Genomic DNA, 22,705 nt, shown 5'->3' with positions numbered 1-22,705 from the left:
AACGCTGAGTCAGCCCTTTTTTTGTGTCCTCAATAGACAAGGTTAAGAAGGGCTTCGAGGAACCTGATCCCAGATCTGATGACTACGTGTGAGCCAGCAGGAGCAGCAGGAGGTCTTCTTCTAAACTGGGAGGCTGCAACACTCCACTAACCAGTATAAGACTGGAGAGGAGGAGAGCAGGAGGGGGAGCAGAGGCCTCCAGGAGGCTACTGGGCTCCGGCCAAGAAACAGTTCAGTATCCTCTAAAAATCTTGTGTTGGTTTTAAAGACGGTTTTTATAGAGATTAAACAAAGCATGTTAATGATTGAGGTATTGGTAGGTAGACAGAGCCAGGCGAGATGTGTCTCCATGTTCCCGGTCTCTACACTAAACTACAAAAGCTCTATCTTCATATTTACTGTGCAGCAGACATGAGAACTGTATCCCATCTAACTCTTGGCAAGAGGGTGTATTTCCCACAATGTTAAGGTATTTCGTCAACAATAACTCTGTGAAATACAGACAGGCACCTCCAGTGGGCTTTGTAATCAAATCAAACACATCTAGGTCTGTACAACATACCGGCTTTGTTTGTCCAAGAGGGCCTTTGCTCACCCCTGAGAGGAAGACACATATGAAGTTTGTCTAATCCAAATAAGCAGGTGAGGCACTTATTAGCCCCCAGTTCCCATTGCAAGTGTAACTTCATTTTCAATTTCTGCTCTCTCGCTGTGACTCATGGGAGAGCGACTTCAAAGCAGCAGCCATGCACTTGAGGTCATTATCTTCATTTCTATGTCCTCTGCAGGTTCTCAGCATATGGGAACATTTTAACTCTGGATTTCTGCTTTTTTCTTTCTTTTTTTTTTTTTTTGCATCTGCAGCCATAAATCTGCCATGTCAACTATAAAATATGGCTGACCAGCAACAGATGTAGCTCTAATAGCTACCGAAAAAAAAAACGAAATCAAAATTTACCACCACTAGATTTTTATTCTAACATAAGATTGATTTTAGTTTTGTGTAGAGGCAATGGACAGCGAGCAAAAGTCAGAACATGCTCACGAGGAGGGAGGGAAGAAAAGAGGATTGGGTGTTTCCTTTTAATTTTCTGTTACTCCTTTTCACTCGCTCAGTCACTTTCTTTCCCCTCTTCTCTCTTTTCTTTAATCCCTCTCCTTCCACCCTTTAGCTGAGACGAATCCTCCTTTCATCCTCCTCTGCAGCGAGGGCCCTGGTGTCTGTTCGCACAAAGCCTGACCATCAGTGACTCCTCGTCAACCCCTTTGCCCAATTCATCAAGCGGAGGCCCATGGGCATTCATCACCCCCACCACCTTTCATTTCCCGCACCAGCTGAAAGCCACTGTCCCTCTTCTTGACTTCAATGCAGCCATGACACGCCCGTAAGATTTATAGTGGCATAATTAGTAGCAGTGAAAAAAGGGCCTGCGTGCTTTGGGAGGTCAATCATACTGTATCCCACTCAGAGGACCTCTCAAAGCCAGTAACATCTGCTTCAAAATAGATTGCACTGCCACCGCAAGAGTTGATAAATTAGCCAAAAACAAGAAGCCAAGAAATGTATCTCGAGCCTGACAGTGACATCAAAACAATCATACACACTTTATTTTACACACTATTTGTCACCACTCATTGGAAGTGAGACACTGTCATAAATCCCATTTCTCTACAGGGAAGCTGCTGCTGCTGCTGTGATGAGCAGCTCTGAGGTGAGAACTCCCCCTCAGGACGGGGGTTTCTGCAAGCAGCTTGAAGGAGGTCTAAAATAACATGCCTAATAGTTAAATGGTGTTATTGATATAATCATGCCCTCCCACCTGTCCCCGCTGTCACTGATATCTCAAGAACAGTGAACTAATTAAAACACTCCTGGAGTTTGTTTTCATTTCCATCTTCACACAGAAATAAAGTCGTCGCTAAACAGCTGTGTTTTTCTTTTTTTTTCTCCTCTGCAGCCACAAGTTGGGACCTGTCATCCCATTGTGCACAGAGGAGATGCAAAATCCCCCATTCAGTCATAAATTACACTGATTATTCATTAGTCCTGTTGTGGGTTTTTCTGTGTTCTCTTTCATGTGCAGGATGGCACACATCAAACATTGTACTTTTGCTCCACCAGATGTGTTGGCAGCTGTAGTTATTAGCTTTCACTCGCTTTTCATTGTGTGATTTTGCATTTATAATGTGAAGGTGATTTTAAAAACTACATGCATTTATAGTATATACACGAATTTAGCACATTTTCTACTACTTTAGTCACTTTAAATGCAAAACATTTCCCTTTTCACACGTTTTGCTTGAATAATGAATCTTTTTCCACCACTGCTAATTAAAAGAGAACATTTGCTGTGAAATATGAAGATAAAAAAGTTAAATACATACATGCATTTCTTTAATTCTCAGGTTATGATGCACATTAATCTTCTGCTGTAATACACCACAAACAAGCAGCAGCTAACTTGAAACTTTGCATAAATATCAGTGGAAGAGGTTAAAAATCATCCAAGTGCCTCCAATGACGTCAAAAGTTCATTTATCTCTGCACCAGTGCACCAGTCACATTTATACTACACGTCATCAGCTTTTGGATTTTCCTTTTTTTTTTTTTTTTTTTCCCTGCCACTAGTACAAGTGGTTAAGCTGAAGCACATTGCAAACGTTGTTGCAGAAGGGGCGAGGAAGCACCTGCTTCCAACAAGGAGGTGGAGAAAATGCTCTCATGAAAAGGTCCAACTGCAGTGGTTGGCACTGAAACTTTGTGCAGGAGGTTGGATTACTCTGAGATTACACACAGGTTATTTCAATAATCTTGTGGAGTAGTTGTTGCTTTGCGGTTTTCCTCTTTTTTGTTTTGTTTCCAGGAGTCTGTGGTGTGACCAAAAACCATTCAGTGTACATTATGGATTGCCTTTGTGGTGAAGGGGTTGTTACAGTTTATGATAAATGGAGTTTTTCGGCTTTTTGTCAGCTTCCATTCGTGTTTTAACGATGATGGTCTTTGCTTCTGCATCTGTACCGCATTTTAATGCACCACGAACTGTTGCCAGAGTTGCCTGCCTTGGGATAGACGATGCGGTTTTATCAGACAGCCACGGACCGCAAACAGAAGCACAGGAGATACGCGGAGACATTTCTGGACTTGGATTTATTTGATCGGATAGTAGAGGCAGCTTTCTGAGAGAGCAGTGACATAAATGCATAGACAGTGGCACCGACAGTAGTAAAAGTTGGACTGAAAGTGCACATTAAGTAAAGCAAACTGATGCGCTTATGAAGGGATGCCAGCCAGGCGTGGCTTGTGTCTGAATATCCAATGTGAGAATGCGTGGGGAGTATGTATATAATCGAGCCTTTCCATTTGATAAACAGAGATATCAAACTCATTATTATAGCAAAGGACTATCAATAAACTGAGAGGACTCCGCTGATTAGGAGGAGCACGGCGCGCTGGGTAGGCTTTTTTGGCGTGAATGGACCGGACTTGAGTAAACTTTTCTCCTTCCTAAACCCACCGTACATCTTAAATGCCTTCGCTAAATTTGACAGCTGTGCACACAATGGCAGAGGTCGGGAGTTTTCTGGGGACACTCGACTTGGATTTACAAAGCTTTCCTGCGCTGGGGAATATGCCCTTACCAGAGTCTCCGGTAGGCTTGAATGAGCGGCTGGGGCAGATTGAAGGCAGGCTGCAGCGGGGGTCACCGACAGATTTCGGGCACCTCAAAGGGATCCTGAGGCGGCGGCAGCTCTACTGCAGGACCGGCTTTCAGCTGGAGATATTCCCCAATGGCACAGTGCATGGGACAAGACAGGACCACAGCAGATTTGGTGAGCCTATTTCCTAAGTATTTCACTTTTTGCCGTGAGAAATTTGAAATATCTGGATTATTTGTATCAGATGACAAAATATGCCAATAGTTGAATTTAGTTGCCCTCACCTTTTTACGCACAACAAACCTTTTTACGCACAATAAACATTTTACGCACAATTAACTTACTGGGAGAACTTTGGCCAAATGAGAGAGGGGAACTATGACTAATCCTGAAGCAAGAGCAATTATCAATGACCAAATGTTATTGGATGTAGGATGTGCTTTTAGGATTACACATTCTGTACTTTCAATTTCGATGATCTCTCTAAAACTGGGAAGTGAGTATAATTAGAAAGTTTTTCCTGCCGCATGTCCCCAGAGGATACTCGTTAGTGCATCACTGTCACCTGGCGCGCACGGAAGCGAAGCCACACACCTTTTTTTCCCCGGCAATCCCCGCTGCGCGTGGGGCGCAGGTGTCTCTCCTCAGTCGCAAACAAGCATGCGGGTGCGCGGCAACAACAAGCTCACACATGTGCGGGCGTCCGTCTCTAGATGTGGTGCTATTAAAATAGATTTGCGACAGTAGATGCTTTTCTTTGCATCAAAAGCACAAGGCGTAATAGTTATTATTTAAAATGAGTGCAGTTAATTTATTTGCGCCACAGTGCCAGGATCATGATTTTACGCACGACTCACCTTTGCTTTTCCTGTAATTCAGAGCCTAACTGTCCCCATGTGAAAAAGCTCTGTAGACCCCTACACGGAGCGATGCGCGGCTCGTGGGAGAACGACAGGCTAAACAAACGAGGTCAGAGGGCAGATACGCACACGTCTCTCGCCTCATATCCATGCAGTCATGTCACAGGTGCAGGCCGGCTCGCTCGCTGCGGAAAAAGCAGAATAACTCTAAATTAAAGCGTGACCACTGCGGAATTCAGAGAAGGTTTAATGTTCAGACTTGAGCCAAAACAAGCCGATTTACAGGGATGGGTGGTCCGTGTTTGTTTCTGGCTTTACTTAGCTTTAAAATGCGAGGCCTTTGTCAGAGCTGCGATGGCTTTGATTATAGGGATATGAAACACACTCTTCACCCCACAAAAAATTAGAGGGATCTTCTCTGTCATTCTCTGGCAGCACATGAGGTCTTGGAGATGGGGACCAGGTGGCTGTAAGCTGGCCTCTGCCAGTCAGCACAGCCAGCTGGATCCTCTCTGACTAACCTCTGCATCACAACAGCCAATGGCTTTTAATTTTACCACTTGTTCCCCTGCCTTTGAAGTTCGATGTTCACTTTGCTGTAACTTCCTGTAAGTCAGCAGATCACTGAACAAGTTACCCACATCTCAGCTTTAGTAGCCAGTGGGAAACTCCCAAAGACAGGATGAACACATTTATAGACGACCACAAGCCATCATGATAGACTAGAAAATGAGGCCTAATTCAGTCTGCACACTTCTTGTGTTTTTCCTTTTGTAATTTATGACAAAATAAGTTATTTAGTGGCCTCAAAACGGCAGATTTTCAATGGAAATATGGCATAGCAAGAGGATGCTGGGTTTTCTGTGCATATTTCTTTAACGTAAGATGACAATATGCAGGGCAGGATCCATAATAGAGAAAAAAAATCACTCCCCAAAACTGGAAACTTGTGTACAGTGTGACTGGTCTGCAGTCTAATAAATGGAGGCCACTTGCCGCTGCACTCAACTGTCTTCTCAGCGACGTTTACACTGTTATTTGTGAGCTTCCCTGACCAGCTTGTATGTTTGACCTCAGGTATCCTGGAGTTCATCAGTCTGGCAGTGGGTCTGGTCAGCATCAGAGGGGTGGACGCTGGTCTCTACCTCGGCATGAATGAGAAAGGAGAGCTCTATGGGTCGGTGAGTCAAAAACCCCTCCTTTCTTTTACAACCCCGAGCAGCTCAGGGTCTCATTCACAAGAAGTCTGGTGCTCAGTAATACATAGCTTGTTTTACAAGTATATGCTATCTTCTATAGCCATTCCCAGAAAATGAAAACTTCCTATTATACGTCAGTCCTGAGCTATCTAAAAATTTGTTATCAAGGTGCCCATACAAGGCAGATGGGAAAACCACGGTGAGACAAAACAAGAATGTGTTTCTTATTCTTCATACTTGTTTTTCATGTGAAGGGGTTCAAGTAAAAGCAGCTTTGAGAGAGAAAACCAACCTCTTCATTTAGTTTTGAGATATGCAGAAATATTTACATATTTCCCCAAAGCGGAGACAGGAGGGTTTTAGTCACTTTGGATGTGAGCTGTGGGTGAATCTATTTGAGATTACCTCTCTGTGCACTCAGCTTGAACTGCAGTGTTTTGTATGCATACAGAGAGTAGAAATGTGGTGTGCTTTTCCTCAGCAAATCTAGTTTTGTTTTTTTTTTATTTGACTTCTGGGCTGGATTTTCTCTCATGTGGTGGAGACAGAGAGAGAGGAAAAGGAAGAGATAAAGACAATGAAGGGGAAGTATGTGAGGGCTACCTGTATCAGGTGTCCCGGGGCATTACCTGAGGGCCTCTCAGGGCTCAGACTCCCCTCCAGCTCTGATCATTTCGAACAGAGGCTACTTTTAAACACGGCCATTATGTTGAAAGTGCAGATATTGTTACTGCATGCTATCAGAGTCTGGCATCCTGGAGCTTTGACCCTGGAGGAGGGGAAGGGGGAAGGGGAGGATGGGAGGCAGTGATTTGGGGGTGTGGGGGGTAATTGCACACCTGACTGAGTCACCTGACTGACAGAGGGAGCGATGTAGACATGTCTGTCTGAATCCGAGAGGCCAGGAGGTGCAGTGGGGGGAAAGGATAACAGGTAGAAGGGTGCTTCCGTCCCACAACTGCCAGACCTTGACGAGCTTTTGATCCGATGAGGGGTGTGTGTGATTGTGTGTGTGGTTGTGTGTAGGATGGAGCTGGCCCAGTCATGTGCCCTCTGGGCTGTGTTTATAGACAACAGCTTCACCACTCAGCCGCAGCCAAGCTCAGCCTGACAGCCAATCAACGAAATTGCTCCTGGAGTAAAACACAACACAGTCACACAAACACTTGTGAGAACTGTGAAGTGCGTTAAAAACAGAGATGGGACGCACCAAAAAGTGTATCTTGTTGTGAAGATACAAAAAAAAAAAAAAAAAAAATGAGAAAGAGTCCAGGAGGGGGATAGATGACAGGAGTCTGATCAGAGACTATCTGGGACAAAAAGAAAAGTGTTTTTTGGCTCTTGATCCTTGGTGATGGCATTTTGTTTCCAGCAGCAGAGACTGACTGGTCTTGGCAGCAAAGTAGCTCCAACCCTGATGTCTCTTATTGTTCTCGCATGCTCACTCAGCCAACACACTCTCACCTGTTGAACCCACAGCCATCGCTCATGCTGTTCTGTCAGTGAAGGCTGAGGCTTTGAGAGCTGCTCCATGCATGTGTGTGTGAGAATAGGAAGACTGTACGCCTGCTTACTGTTCTCGTTGCATCACAGGGAGGGAAATAGTTCCCTATGCACAACGAGAGGTTAACAGGTCTGAGGAGTGAGCGTGGAGCGTAAAGTGAAAAGCCGCTCGTAATGACTTCCCCTCTTTTGTCATAATGAGCACCTGCCTAAATGAGTTTCTACTGGTTCATTTCAGCATTTAAGTGCATCTCAAAATGACAGATATCAACTGCAGCAGAGGTGGAATCTGCATGCAGGGCAACATCATCCAGCTGCATTTTAATGTCTCCTAAATCTTGTTGTTGCTGGTGCAGATTGTCAGCATTTTTTTCATTTGGTCTCGAACTAATATGTTGTTTTCTGTCCTGCAGAAGAAGCTGACAGCAGAATGTGTTTTCAGGGAGCAGTTTGAGGAGAACTGGTACAACACTTACGCTTCAACTCTGTACAAGCACACAGACACGGGACGCTTCTATTATGTGGCTTTAAACAAGGACGGCTCACCAAGGGAGGGTGGCAGGACTAAGAAGCACCAGAAACTCACCCACTTCCTACCCAGACCGGTGGAGATTGAGAAGATCCCTCAGGCCTACAGGGACTTATTCCAGTACAGGTGACCAGTGCTTACACTGGGAGAACTGGTTACAGTTAGGGGCACAGAAATAAACAGGAGGAGGATGAGGAGGAGAAGTTGGTGGGTGTTGTGGAAATTTTAGACCTGATACACAACTGTTTACCCTCAGCTCCCCCCTGAGGTCACTGTGTTTGCACCTCGGCCCGCTGCCAAGCATGTACGGCAGTGACATAAACATTGTGCTCGTTCCTGGATGTTGCTTCTTTTGCAGTAGACTTGTGACCTCAAAAAGGGGGGAAGGCTTTCTAATAAAAACCACTGTGGATGTGGACAAAGGAGGCCCCTCGCAACTGCCCAGCTGTGGGTTGATCAGGAAAATGGAATCGGGTGCCATGGCTTCTCAAGGACCACTTTTTAGAGTGTAGATACTGAAGTGACAACGAACGGAGACGTGGCTGTTTGTGGTTTTGAGCAGCACTAAGCTGGATTGAAGAGACTTTTAGGAGCTCTAAATGACAGAAAGCACTGCGGGTGTCACATTGTGCATTTGTCATGCACTATACACAGTCACGGTAAGATATATAAGAAAGAGCACATTCCACATATGCTAAGATAGACAAGGGTTTAGGATCGTCAGGCACCACAGAGTCTGTAAAAGGACGGTCTGTGAGGCCACTGTTAGAAGGCGAACTGGAGTTTTACTGAGTTTTCTTCCAAATCAAAGGTAAAAGAGGGGAACAACATCTCTACGATGGCTGTGGGATCCATGAAACAGCACTTACTGCACATCCGGAGTCCCAGCTGAGTCTAAACGTCACATTCATCCCATTTAAATAAAATATCAAGCAGCGAGCACCTTGTAGAAATTACAAGCAAAAAACTTGTGATTGTGCTCGGGACGAAAGCACTTCTCTGACTGTAGTTGTAAAGACGAAGATGGGTTTTCTTTCAAGGATGGTGACTTGTAATGTTCAGAGTGTCAGGAACATTATTAAAAATACGAGCAGCTGAGGTGTACATATGGGTGATCCTATTTATGAGATGTACAATATATTTATTTTCTACATATAAAGTATAAATGTAAATCTATGTATTTATTTATTGCAAAGACTTTATTTTGTAATGAACTTGAAGTTATCTGGACTGCAGATTCTACTGAAATGACACCCAAAAAAAAAGCAAACAAAGAAAAAGAACTGCAATGAGCATGACAATAAAATTGTCCTGCTATCGAGAACTCATTGTGAAAGATTATTTTTGTGTGGATTAAAGTCTGATGTATCAATTAAAACCAGATATATATGTGAATGTTGCATGTCTTTCCTTTTATTTTCAGTCAATTCTAGCAGGGAATGACTACAAGCGGTGGTCTCGCGATTAGCCGATTATATTTTGTATGGGTGCTATAATGACTGTGGTCCATTTTTGTTTAAACGCATGTATCTTTGCAACATAAAAAGTGCTTTTCTTTTGGACCAAAGTGATATAGCCTTTGGTGATGAAAGATAGCACTACTGAAAGACCAATATTATGCTGTTCAGTCATTAACATAAAAAAACTCAAATCTCTGAAAGCACTGTCCACATGGCATTTGGTCATGCTGTCCTAAAATGAAGGAAAATCAGGTAAAGAGATACAGCAGATTCTTTCCCAGAGGACACACCCATACAACCCCATTCCAGTTTGCCCTCATAAACCCCTTACCAAGTCAGGGTTACATTATCAAGTAATGTGCACAGGCTCCCTCTGTCTCCATAAGGTCTTAGTCAGCCTACATCCACCGTACAAAATCAGACTCCTTATGCAGCTGGATCCCGACTCCTAATTGGCTTTACACATCAGCATGGCTTAAGAGCAGTGATTGGTTGTTCATTGCAGGGGCCTCGCAGTCTGCAGTGGGTCTTTTCAATGGACAGAAACAGCTGCCTGCTGCACAGAAAACCAGCGGGGATGTGCCACAAACCTGGAGAGTGGTGGTAATCTGGGGCTAAGAGGCGATGGGATCAACATTTCAACATCTGCAATAGTTGTAGTGTTTCTCCACTGGCAGATATCTGTAAGCTGTGAGAGCAAGCTCCCCTGGGGGGAGGGAATGGAAAAGTCAAAGACATGCAGAGGAAAACCCTGGCAGACTGAGAAATGAAAACAATACTGGGAGAGGGAAAAATAGATGAAAGACTGAAGGGAGAAGAGAGTGGGACAAAAGGCACTTAGTGCTGTGGATGTGAAACACAGGGATGCTGTATCAGGAGGCATCAGCTATCTGTTTTCCAACTGTTGAAGGAACTGTTTAAATTTTCGGTTTTCTGTTAAGAGATTCTAAGAGGATAGACACCACTGTCAATCTGTGGAACAAATACGAAGCCAGACGATGGATAACTTAGCATGAAGGAGTGAAATAGCTAGACTAGATGAAGGTAAAATAAATCTGCCTCCTGAGAAGCTCACCAACAAACACACTAGAACTCATTCGTTTAACCTTGTACAGAAACCATCCATCCATCATCTATACACCGCTTAATCCTCACTAGGGTCGCGGGGGGGGCTGGAGCCTATCCCAGTTGACTCAGGCGAAGGCAGGGGACACCCTAGACAGGTCGCCAGTCTGTCGCAGGGCTACATATAGAGACAAACATTGTACAGAAACCAAAATATAAAAATAAAACACCGTGGTTTTTCTGGAGGTTGTGTAGCTCGTAGGCACAGTGACTCCACTGGTTGCCTGGCAAACAAGACTATTTTGTTTTCTTTGGGGCGAACCATGCAAGCAGATCCCTCTATTTCTAGTCCTGTGCTAAGCTAACCAGCTGTTGGCTGCAGCTTCATATCTACTGTAAATCTGAACAGCATAAAACTGAACTTTTGGCAAGAAAGTACATAAGTATGATGAACAAAATACAGCCATTTCTACAATTGTACGCAGTCACAATTTGCCATTTATCGATTTTTGGGCATTTGTTATATTTTCATCATTCCCCATTTACTCTACTCATGTTCTGTTATCATAAATAAATATTTACCTTTATAAACACAGTCACTGTAAAACCACTAGTACTTTAGTTAAATACAAATGACTCAAACACGAGTTCCTCATCCTTTTGGTCACTTTATTAAATGTTATATTAAATACTTATCAAGATAATAGCAGATCAGATTCATGGCAAATCATGTTGGTGTATTTGCTAACATAAGAACATTTTTAGAGGGCAAAAAAACCTGTCTACATTTATGAAATACACCTTGTGCAAACACAGGAGTCAACCAGAGACAACAGGTGTCTCTTCATGAGAAATGATCATATTCCTCATATTTTAACAGCTACACCAGTTGAAGCATTTAGAAGCAAGAATGTGCCAAAGTAGAATACAAGTAGTCTGGGTGCCGCCTGGTGAGACTACAGCGTCCAGGAGAGCATTTCTCACAAAGCAGAGGACTCAAATAAGCCAGATATAAAAAGATGTCCAGTCTTTACTCTTTCTGTCAACTCCATCTCGAAACAGATAATTCAAACTTTGAAAGACAAGTAAAGTGTAAAGTTTTGGGCCCTGTGACACCCGGCTGAAGTGGCGGTGCTTTGTGAGACTCAGTAACTCACCCGGGCTCGGGATCAACACGAGTGGAACATAAACATATGAACAGGACGCACAGTGCTATGCTAGACAACACGTGACAATGAGAATGATGTTACAAAAAGGTCATAGGAACTGGCAGGCAGTTTTGAACAACACAAGCATTCCTTTATCATGTTCAGCGACAACTAATGTAAACACGTAAAAGCATAATAGAAAAGATTCTCAACAAATTTTTACAGAGATTCTTTTAGGAAAGGAATATAAGGCCTTACTTTTTCATATTTTTTTTTGTTTTTTTTGCTGATTTATCAGTTCATTCCATCTCCCAAAAAGAGCAGGACTTGGCAGTACCACCTGCTGTCTGCTTTGCTAGATAGTGATGGAGGAATCTATGGAGGCTAATAAGCATGTAAGAGCTTTACATCATAGAGTCCTGTCACCCATGACACTGGTCCCACTCAGGTGTAGTTAGGCATTTAAAACTGTATAAAAAACTAACTTTAAATAAGGAAACCCTTTTTAAGGTGAAAACAATACAATGCTCAACAGCATTGGGGGTAGAACCTGTCTTTAAATACATGAAAAATGAAGATATAGAACTTGAATAACATTAAGGCGGTATATACATGTTTTTTTTCTGTTGAAATTCCTAACAGACCTTTCACACAGTTTTTTATACATTATATTCCACCTTCTCTCAGTGAATTACAGAATAAAAGACTGAGAGTCTATCCCACTTGAGGCCCCAGTGGACAGCAGTCTAGTCTAAGAACTACTCCACCCTTGGCTTGGTGCACCAGTTTGTTTTAAACTCTGAGGGGTCTCACAGTGTGTTACAGACAACTGGGCTTCACTTGGACTGGGCCACTGGGAGCCAGCTAGACGAGTGTGGGGGTGAGAAAGAGTCCTTCTGACCTACAAGCCCTTGGAGGGCCCAGGATTCTTGCCCATGCCTTGATGGGTGCTCATGCCGTGAAGCTGCTGGTAAATCCCAAGCAGGTCCATCTGGCTAAGCCCACTGCCTCCCATCATGCCATTCTGCAGAGCCAGCTGGTTCAGGTAGTTGGCCTGGTTAGCCATGGCCAGCTGCTGCTCCTGCACCTTCCTGTTGGTAATCAGCTTCTGCACGAACATCATCAGCTGGACAAACACAGAGGATTTTAAGCAATCACAAATACCTACACAATTAAAATACAACTAAGTAACAAGAGTTCACATATCACAGCCACATGTGACCATAACAGACAAGAAAAACGAAAGGTCAAATAGGGCAAAATTCATGAAAAAACAAGTAACTGGAAGAAATCAGATAACGTGGGAAATTAAAGAAAACACTGGAACAACCTGGTTATTGAAAAACCCGTCATCATTATTCATTAATCACATTTCTCCCTAGTCGCTTACCATACTTCTAAAATAAGGAAATGAAAGGTGTTTCATTTCCTCAGATCTGGAGTGACAGGATGACTCTTTGAGTTTCTGTTGTATATCTATTATTTTGGAAACATTTACCTGCATCCTCATCACTGCGTTCCCTGTCCTGTTAAGTAATCCAACACTACGCCTCGCATCAGAGGTCACACATAGTGGTGTCTCAGAGATGCAGTCAAGGTTAAACTTGAGCTTGAAAGACGTCAAACGAAGCCTCATGGTTTCGTAGCCACAGACAGACAATACAGATACTGCTACAACAGCTGTGAAGTTCAACCAGTACCATCAAAATTAAGGGTTAAATAATAGGAATAAAATTGTTGCCCTTTCTTGGTCTGACATCACTGAACTTGGATTGTACAACTTTCTGACTGTTATGAAGAGTGAATCAGCAAATGGTGATTTATGTCTGTTTTCCAATATGTACACTATGTCCTTTAAGCACTTAGTGTGGCCCAGTTCTGCTATAATTTATATGCTATAATTAAAAAGCCTTGGTGACTGCAGAAAGTGCCTTCATCATTCACAGTGTCTTGTAGACCATGCAGTTCTTACCGTCTGCTGCCTGGTGAGAACGTCCCTGTAAACGGCTTCCCTGCGCTTGAGCTCCAGCTCCACGGTGGCCTGTCGCCCCAGAGCCATAGCCTGGACCTGGCTCTCTGTGAGTGACGGGTTCTCCTTCCACTGATGGGACAGGTGACAGTTCACACAGTCACTGAGTTTATGTTTATTAACATAACACTGATTTACATGCTATTTTGACACTCACCACTGTAGCAATTATATCTTCCAGTGACTCCCGTGGTAAAGTTTTCAGAGCATTTGTGGCTTCAATGACTTTCTGTCTTCCCTGGTTTATGAGGTCCTGAACAAAAAAAAGCAAGAAAACAGAAAATATGAAACAAGAGGCTGGTGAACTTTGCTTATTTACCTACTCTGACTCACTAGATGTAGACTGCAGGTATAAGCCTGAAGTTTCCCCTGCATGTTTCATGAGGCATTCTCGAAAAGTTATCTGCAAGTTGCTGTTTTGAAAATCTCTTTGGCTCCAGGAAACTACAACGTCCAAAACTAGCAACCTAGATAGATGCTGTAAATGGCAAGCTTTGGATTGTGTTAAAAAAAAGTTTCGCCTTGTTTTTTCAGGGAATTATGGCCATTTTAATCCTCAGAACTTCAAATATCGCCAATGGATTTGAGAGGCATGTTATCAAAAAAAAGAAAAAAGATTAGACCAGTCATCATTAACAAAATAAAAGTTATGAAATAAAATAAACAAACTTAAAAACATTGTTGGATTTTCAATTTTCCGACAGTTGAACTAATCATGCGTGACTTTAAGTTTCATTGGGAGTAACAATCAAATGAAAGCTTCCTCAACATCACTTCATTTTACAAGTTTTAGTTAAAATTTACCGAAAACTGTCTATTCCCCAGTACAAACAAGAAGCCATGACTGATTCAGCTGTGATAGCTTTAATTTTTTATTTTTTTTTTAACAATCTATTGCATAACTTCTGAGTTCTCTGTACTTCTGGTCATGGTCTGTGCTGTTTCTATAGAGGGGCAGGACTTTACATTGCAGTGAAACATTATTCCACAGTAAGTAAAATCGTGACAGAAGAGAAAAAAACAAAACAAAAACTACTTTGCTACATTACTGCCGTCATGTAGCACATAGATCATCTTAAATCTGTATATATCGATATTTATAAGATTAACACTAAATAAAATGAGTGATATCAATAGGCCTCACTCATAGTGAAACCCGCAGTGAATTATATCCACCTGTGCAGCTCTACAGAAATTCTTTTAAGCTCATTATTTTGTTTTTACAGCCTGCATATTTACTGTATTGTTCAGTCTCACCACTTCCAGCAACTACTAACAAAAAAGCTGTAACTGATTAACTCTTCCCAGCACCGAATAGCAGACAGATAAAGTTAGCGGCTAGCTGATGAACAAGTAGTTGAATACCAAACAAATGCTAGATTTACATTCATCAAGTGACCAGAAACAGGATTCCAAATAAACACTAATCCTAGCTCTGTTTGTGCTGAATGTGAAAGAAACCAAAAACAAAAAATACTTTGATTTTGACCTCTAAAATCTGTCGTCTGCCAGGTTCTGCAGTGTGTTTGCATACAAGGACATTGCTGGAACAACTTCACATGCGATAGTTACAAGAATTTATGAAATCATGCAACATTTTTACACTCATTTGATTTTCTTATTGAAAAACTGCCTCTTGGATCTTTTGTCCTCTTCCTCAGTCGCTGTGTAATAATAGCTGCTGCCCCAGACATGGAGCATTATGAACTGCTAGGTGGAGGGACAGGGCAGAGCTTGCCCACTACTAGACTGTTGTCACAATCAGCAGTGGGGTCTGAGGAATGTGGGGCGCCGTGCCGTGGGGGGAAGGAGAGGCAGGAGTGTGAGGCAGCAGAGGGGCATGTGGAGCTCATTACATACCTCCAGCTGCTGGTTGCTCATGGAGGCCAAAGCCGCCATGTTGTAGGAGAAGTAGCTGGAGGTGCCCATGTCCGCATGAGCATACGCTGACTGGTAGTTGGTCCTCATGGACAAACCCTGAGAGATGAAAGGCAGAGAAAGAGACAGAGGAGGAAGAGGCCAATTAGACTGATGTTAAGAGCCACCAAGGGCTGATGGCAGAGGCTGTAAACAATCAGAGACTGGACCAGCTCTTTGCTTCATGTTCAGTCGTCTTGATATCAAGCTTTTTACTTCTTCACGTATTTAACTTGTTTCATGAACAAGAAGTTGTCCTGTTTCAGCGAGCTCCTGTTGTATTAACTGCATGTCTAAGAGTAGTGACCTGAGGTAAACGGTCTTGTCCCAGTAAAGGCCAGCAGGATGCCGATGTTTGTATGTAATTGAGTCTCTGCTGCAGATGGTTTTCTCGTGCCCTGTAATCTGGCCATCCGGTATGTAGGGGGATGTGTGTGTGTGTGTGTGTGTGTGTGTGTTGAGGGCCAGTGGGGGTCTTTGGACGTGGTCACAGACAGGTGTGCAAATCTAGACAGTACAAAACCTCACAACAACCACAAAACCACAACACACATGAACCTACACAAACACGCGTTTCACTTTTGCTATTATACAAGCAGCCACGTTTGAACTTCAGTTGCATCCTGCGTCGCCTTGCAGCTTTCACACACCTTACAGACAGACACAAAATCTAGACTTGACTTCATTTCCAAAATTAAGCACGTGAAATCTGAATTTATGACATGAGCCTCTCTGCACAAAGCTGAAGTCATCCCAGTGAGACCAAAGACTCTTGAGTTGAACTTCGTTTTGGGCACCTGATCACGTTCTCGGTTTTTCCCATTTCCTGACTTGCAAATCTGATATTCTTACACATAGCTTTTCCTGGCCACCACCGGCCAATTCTTATGTTGTGAAGACATTAGCAGAGGTTCGGTTACGTTCCAGTTGTTTCTCCAACAAAGCACAGAGTACACAACATGATACTGAACAGCCTCTTGGGGATGAAAGTGAGCATTTCTGCATCTTTACTGAAAGGCAGATTGCTGTGATGTGAATGCAATTGAAATCCTCACACTTGACCTCAGCGCCACTGTTTATCCTGCGACTGGGAACCCTCTGTTCTCTAGAAAAGCAGAAGAGCTCTGAGGGGAAAAGCCGCTTAAGGCATAGAGGGCAGAGGAGGGAGAGTGTGTTGGAAAAATAATCATTAGAGTGAATTAGAATCTAGGATTACACGGAGGGGGAGAAAAGACCTGCTCTCTTACAACATCACCTCCCTCCTCATACGCTTCTCCAAATAAACCCTGCTAATTGCCCCACAAGTAAGGAGTGGGAAGAGCAGACAATTGTGTATGTGCGTGCAGAGGAGGAGTCCCTAACGGTCTGTGGACTCACATACTTGCAGCAAGTAGCATTGACACTGCTTAGACAGCCTCAGTGATTTGTAAAGCAGATCGCTAGCCTGATGGTGGGCCAAAATGACCATCACCTGAGTAAGGGGAGGCCCTGTCATCTGCTTAGTCTAGGTGATGAAAGGATCCAACACTAACTCGCACATCCTGACACACCAAAGTGGGGCCTCGCTTAGCTCACCTTGCACTTTGATGTCAGTGCTTAGGAGAATGATGGACACAAGGACTAAGTACTGCATATGTCTGCTTTTGACTTTGGATCTGGATGCGTGCATTGCTCATTGCCTACCTTTTTCTCTGCTTCGTATTCGGCCCATGCAGCCTTGCGATCCTCCTCACTCAGGGCTTCTTCCTCCTTGTGGTCCAGCAGGGAGTCGTGTTCATGGTAACACACGACATGGTCCTTACTGTTCTGCAGAATCTCAGCCAGGATTGGATCCTACAGAAGAAAACAAAAATACATTGGGTCACAGTGATCATTAGATGAGAGGAAGAGCTAGCTCTGGAGGTTCTGGAGAAGAACTCACTGGCCTCCTGAGAATTAAAGGTGGCTCCATAATTCAGACTGAGAGCACAATTTTTTCTTTACCATATCTAGACAGGAATCTGATTGCACTTATTACAAAAGATTTAATCTAATGAACACATGTAGATCTTTGCTGATAAAACAGTGTGTATCTCAATTAAACATTCTTTGAGCTGCATGTCATTTTTTTAATAAGATCTCTTATTCTAACAGCTATTTCAATTTATGAAACCCCCAAGACTGTCAAACTTCTTACATTGAAAACGAATTTTGCCAAATACTTGGGTGGACAGAAATCCTTTAATAAAATCATCTTTTCTATAGCTTTTTGGGCCCTTTTGTCTTTACTCAGCGGGCACCGGTCGAGAGATGACAGAACCACTAAGCCACCACGATGCTCCTAAGCTATCTCTTGTGTCCCTGAAAATACAGTTAATTTACTTGCATTAAAGTGACAAGATCATTCTTTGGTCGGTTGCTTGCCATTTGGAAAATATACTGAGAAACCACAGAACCACTTAGCATGTGTTTCAAACATGAAACAATACAAATAGGTCAGCAAGGTCTGCACACACACAATCCCAGCCACATCTCTTACAAAAACAATGTAGACAGTCAGTTCCAACAACAAAATAAATACACAAATAACTTCATTTTTTGGGGGGGACTTTCATTTCCATAGCTACATTGTTATTGAAAACAATACCTGAGAAAAATTAAGAGAGTTGGATGAGGCTGCGCTCACAAAAGCATGGTTTGAATTACTCTCTGCAGCACGTTTGCTTTTCTTTGTCTCGACTTAGCTTTACATTAAACTGGAATTTTGCAATCTGGAAACAATGTCATACAGAAGTTGCATCATTAACCTCCATATGGGCCAATTCACAGAGGGGCTCTGCTCTCCTCCCCTGCAATTCTCTGTCTCACTTTGAACACTGACAATGGGTATGAAGGTGCACACAAAATTAATCATAGATGTCGCTGGCATTATGGAGAGGGAAGAAAAAGCAAAACTGAAACATCAAACTGAAATTAAGCAGTGATTGCAAACCTGTACTGGATAAACAGAAAATAAACATCAGACCAGACGGAGTGAAACTAGATCCGTCAAAGGGGGAGAAATGACCTGCAAAAAAACTATACTAGATGTATGTTTTAGGCCTCCACAGCTGCAGAGAGTGACAGAAAAGGTGGCTGAAAAGACGTACAATCGGACTGTGAGCTTCGCACCCACACACAACAGTCTCCAACACATAGACACTGGACCCAATAGTGCCCTTCATTGACATGCATTTGTTTCCCAACCATCACACTCAATCAGGACAAAACCAGGCCACCCCCTGAACAACCAGACATTTCGGAGCAGCGGCACAGCCAGCGATTCAACCTCCGCTTTACTCTCTAATTAGGACAGAAAAGAACACAAGAGCCTGTGGGCTTGATTTGGATAAAATAAACCCATCATGGTTTGTTTTGCCCCAATAGGTGAGCACAAAGTCAAATAAAGGTCACAGTCAAAGCCACCACAGACACTCACATTGGTGCTCATGTGGATGCAACATGTGTGTGTTATGACTGTGACATCTGACAGATTTGAAAACAAAATCTGACTCGGCTGTGACAGTAGAGACGGTTCCAGTGGACACTCGGGGGTTGTTCTGGGCCAGATGTCACAGTCCTCACAAACAATCCACAATAACAGCAGGTACAAACAAACACTGTCTCACACTGAAAAAGCCATCACTTTGCTAAAGAAAGATAAGAATTATTTTCTTATTTGTGCTACTAAAGCTTAAGCAATTTCTGGAACAGCTGCAATCTGTTGAGCATGTAGACAGTGTGTGGTGTTTTTATTCAAATGCATGTAAGAGGAGCATTTCTGACTGTCAACTGGGTAATGGGTCAGTGGAGCTGCAAGTCAAATGACAGCACAGACATTCCCAATGGAACACAGTGCATTCTGGGATATCCAAGTAATCCCCACCAGCAATGGCTCTGGGGTGGTCCAGTCCATCTCCCGTCCTGGTGCGCTCTGTGTGTGTCCTGAGACAGCACTAATGATTGTAGGTAACCTGACCTATGCTATTGTCATCCTTATGGAGCTGCATGGGGAAGCCTATCACTTTACTGCAGGCAAAAAGAGAAAACAAAACAAAACAAAAAAAAGTCGGGTGAGCAGGTGCTCAGATCAGATGAATCATCCAACAAAACTTGTATGTTCTTTCCCTATGAGGAAAAATACATCGAGTACAGCGAACATTTCTAAAAAGTGACATTTGGCATCAGTGTGAGTGTTTGTTCAGATGCAGTAATGGAGGCAGTAGGCCATGTCTTCAGACAATCTCGGATTTTCTTCAGTTTAGACAGAAAAATTTTGGTCGTTTTGATTCTAAACAGCACTTTTGCGTAGAAAATGCCTTTCCTTGACATGGGTTTTTAAATGTGACATCAATATAAAGCAAGCTCTAAACTGGAAATGTCTGCTAGAGCTAACTGTTAAAGAAAGCAAAGAAAGTCTACAAGTTTGTGTGTAGGAAATGATACACTTATCAAACAAGGCATCCAACATCCATTACATTTATCACTGTATGAAAACCTTCCCATTCTTTCCACCGAGAGAACAATTTATGCCCCCTTTAATCCAAGTTCTTGTACATGTGTATATTATGAAAACTGTTATCCTGCCAGCAGTCCACCAATGATGTAAAGCAGTTTTCAAACACAGCAGCTCTCACATCACAGAGATGAAAACTTCGGAGTCCACATAAGTGGGCCTCATGTAGACTTTACTACTTGGCACAAGTGCCTATATGTACTTTACCAATAGATTTTAGGTGGCGCTTAACTGTAAAAGGTATGATGCAATTAAACACTCGCCTGCATTAATACGCAGGATTTTTGCCCACGTTATCAGATACTTTTGCAAACTGAGAACATTCTCAACCATGTTAACCCAATTTCCTGCAGCCTAAATGGCCAATAATGTGTTGACAATGTGTTAACCATGCGTCTACAGTCTCAGTATTATTTTATTTCTGTCAGTAAACCTCCACTTAACTGAGAAAAACATCACACAAGAGACATGAGCTGTGCAGAAGGAGAGATGACAGTTGGGGAGAAGGACAGGAAAGGAAAACAGACAGTTCATTTTATTCCAACACACACACAAAAAAAAGAGAACAGAATGAACTCAAAGCAATCACTGAAATGGCTGAAATGGTAAAGCGACAGAAATTCTCGGTTGTGTAGGAGCGTTTGAATGTCTTCAGATGGCTGTGTCTGCCAGAAACTGCTTTTGACGCACAGGTGCATTAACCATGGCAACCAAGGGGGCCAAGACAGGATCCCAACAGCAGGAATGCAAGTGTCTGAGATATTTGTAATACCTAAACATAGCCAGTCAAAACTCTCTCTGCCCCAGCTGCACACCAGCGATACACGTAACTCTACTGGCCTGCGCTAAACAGTTTCTTTGCAGAAATGCACTTAACTATGGGCACTGTGCCTGCTGACATCAGGAGGCCACCCCTGCCCTCAGAACCACAGTGTCTTTACACCCTCCGGGGCCAGCATACAAGTAAAAGGGTTTATCTAGCTGTCAGTCAATTAACAAAGAAACAAAATCATGCATGTCACAAAGGGCTAAAAAAAAGACAATAAACATACCACATTCCTATAAAAACAAGCCTCAGCTAGCAGCAGTAGGGGGGTCTATTTCTACAAGCGCTATCTACAAGAGCAGGCCAGCTGGAGATGGGGGGGGGGGGGGGGTGTCAGGAGGGATTCAAAAGGAGTCAATGAGAGTGTGATGGCACAAGTGTACTGGGAGAAAAAAAAGAGTCACAAAATTTGAGCTCACTTGCCAATATTGGCTTATCACAGGCATGTCGATCAATACAGCCGTGCATGTTGTCATATGTATATATTTTTGTATGGTTTGTCTGCAGCACATATAGCAGAGTGCACATCACAGCTGAGCCGACGTTCGTGCAGAGTCAAGCAGTGTCGTCACGGTAAATTGCAACTAGTTTGTGAAATTTATTGCTGGAAAATTAAACAACCTCATTATCCAACTATCTAGTTATTTATTATAAAAATCCAGAAAATGATGGGCATCAGATTCAGACAGACGTTGCACCATGTTTTAGATTGCAAAGTGCGCAAGTGAAGACAGCGTTGCTCAGTTCAAATTCATTAATTAGCTTAACTGCTCAGCTCTTTTGCTGCGCTAGTGGAATAGTCAGACTAAAGTTGAAGAGTTGAGAATAGCGGGTCTCCATGTGAGACCCTCCTGCAGTTTTGGAACTTCTCTCTTTACACAACTAATTCTGTCAGTTTGTATGTAAAACCAAGCGTAATGCTGTGAATAACTATGAGAGCAGTTTTACTAAAAATGTGCACCTTTATTGTCACATTTCCTACTACTATCAACAATTTTTCCTTCCATTGGGTCAAATAAAATGGAAAAACTGGTTCTTTTCAAGCCCATTGAGACTACACAGAGGTCCATTTTGCATGCAGCCCTGGATTTTCGATGCCAATGTAACATCAACACCAAACTCTCCCTAAAATTATCAACCATAGAGAGAAATATTCATCAGAGAAGAGGCAGATACATGTGTCTTCACAGATAGTTTTATTTTTAATAAAAGTTTGGTTTTTTTACAAGCATGGAACAAAACATAATGAACTGATAGACCGACAAGAAAGAAAAAATGCAGCTTACAAAGAGAAAACATACATCTTACAGATACAGAATTGTAACTCGATATTTTTTTTCCCTTCTCTTTCTCCAATTGGTATCTAGTTACAAAAAAATTGCTTCCATTTCCTCCAAAAGCGTTCTCCTTTTTCTGAGTGTTGCCTCAAAGAAAAAGTTAGTCCCTCCATTGTGTATATTTCGTTTGTTATTTCAATCCAATCCGAGACATTAGGCGGATGCACATTCAGCCATTTTCGCGTAATGGCCTTTTTACTTGCTGCTTGTAAGATTTGCAGAAGACATCTGTCCTCCTTTCTTAGTCCAGTTGGCAAATTTCCAAGGTAAAACAGTGAAAAAGTCTCTTCCAATTGTAATCCTGTGATTAATTTAATATTACTAAGTACCTCTGTCCAATAGGGGGCAATCTTGGGACATTCCCAAAAAAATGTGAAAGTGTCCTGCTGATATCTGTCCCCATTTCCTCCAACAGTTACCATATTCGGAAGTTTTTGTCTGTAGAGCCTTGATTTTTGGGGTAGTAAAATATTCTTCAAAGTGAACTCCCTCCATAGTTCAGAACAAGTAGTAGTCGTGATTGTTTTACAGATATTTAACCAATCCTCTTCATTTAGGCCAATTCCAACCTCTGTTTAATGTGCATAGTAGAGAGCTTTTTTCCTAGATTGTAAGATTACATAGACTGATGAGACCTGTTT

General features: G+C 42.6%; 2 protein-coding genes across 3 annotated transcripts in view; one reads left to right on the top strand and one right to left on the bottom strand.

Annotated features, from left to right (window-relative positions):
- The first annotated feature begins 2,658 nt into the window (after positions 1-2,658).
- fgf16 (fibroblast growth factor 16) lies at positions 2,659-9,143 on the top strand. Its single transcript, XM_023266631.3, has 3 exons — positions 2,659-3,831; positions 5,595-5,698; positions 7,633-9,143. Exons 1-3 carry the CDS (start codon positions 3,528-3,530, stop codon positions 7,876-7,878), a joined length of 654 nt encoding a protein of 217 aa, XP_023122399.1. The 5' UTR covers positions 2,659-3,527; the 3' UTR covers positions 7,879-9,143.
- A 1,782-nt stretch (positions 9,144-10,925) lies between these two features.
- atrx (ATRX chromatin remodeler) overlaps positions 10,926-22,705 on the bottom strand; it is a 40,589-nt gene continuing 28,809 nt past the window's right edge. For both annotated transcript variants that reach the window (XM_035946556.2, XM_023266594.3), the window contains exons 30-34: positions 17,051-17,200; positions 15,311-15,427; positions 13,608-13,703; positions 13,394-13,522; positions 10,926-12,547 (exon numbers count right to left, since the gene is read on the bottom strand). In XM_035946556.2, the coding sequence (XP_035802449.1) occupies positions 12,323-12,547; positions 13,394-13,522; positions 13,608-13,703; positions 15,311-15,427; positions 17,051-17,200 (717 nt within the window). In that variant the 3' untranslated portion in view covers positions 10,926-12,322. The remainder of the gene's footprint in view (positions 12,548-13,393; positions 13,523-13,607; positions 13,704-15,310; positions 15,428-17,050; positions 17,201-22,705) is intronic.

This window comes from Amphiprion ocellaris, chromosome 13 (assembly GCF_022539595.1).
Source record: "Amphiprion ocellaris isolate individual 3 ecotype Okinawa chromosome 13, ASM2253959v1, whole genome shotgun sequence".
Taxonomy (NCBI): domain Eukaryota; kingdom Metazoa; phylum Chordata; class Actinopteri; family Pomacentridae; genus Amphiprion; species Amphiprion ocellaris.
This window is presented reverse-complemented; position numbering and strand designations above follow the sequence as displayed.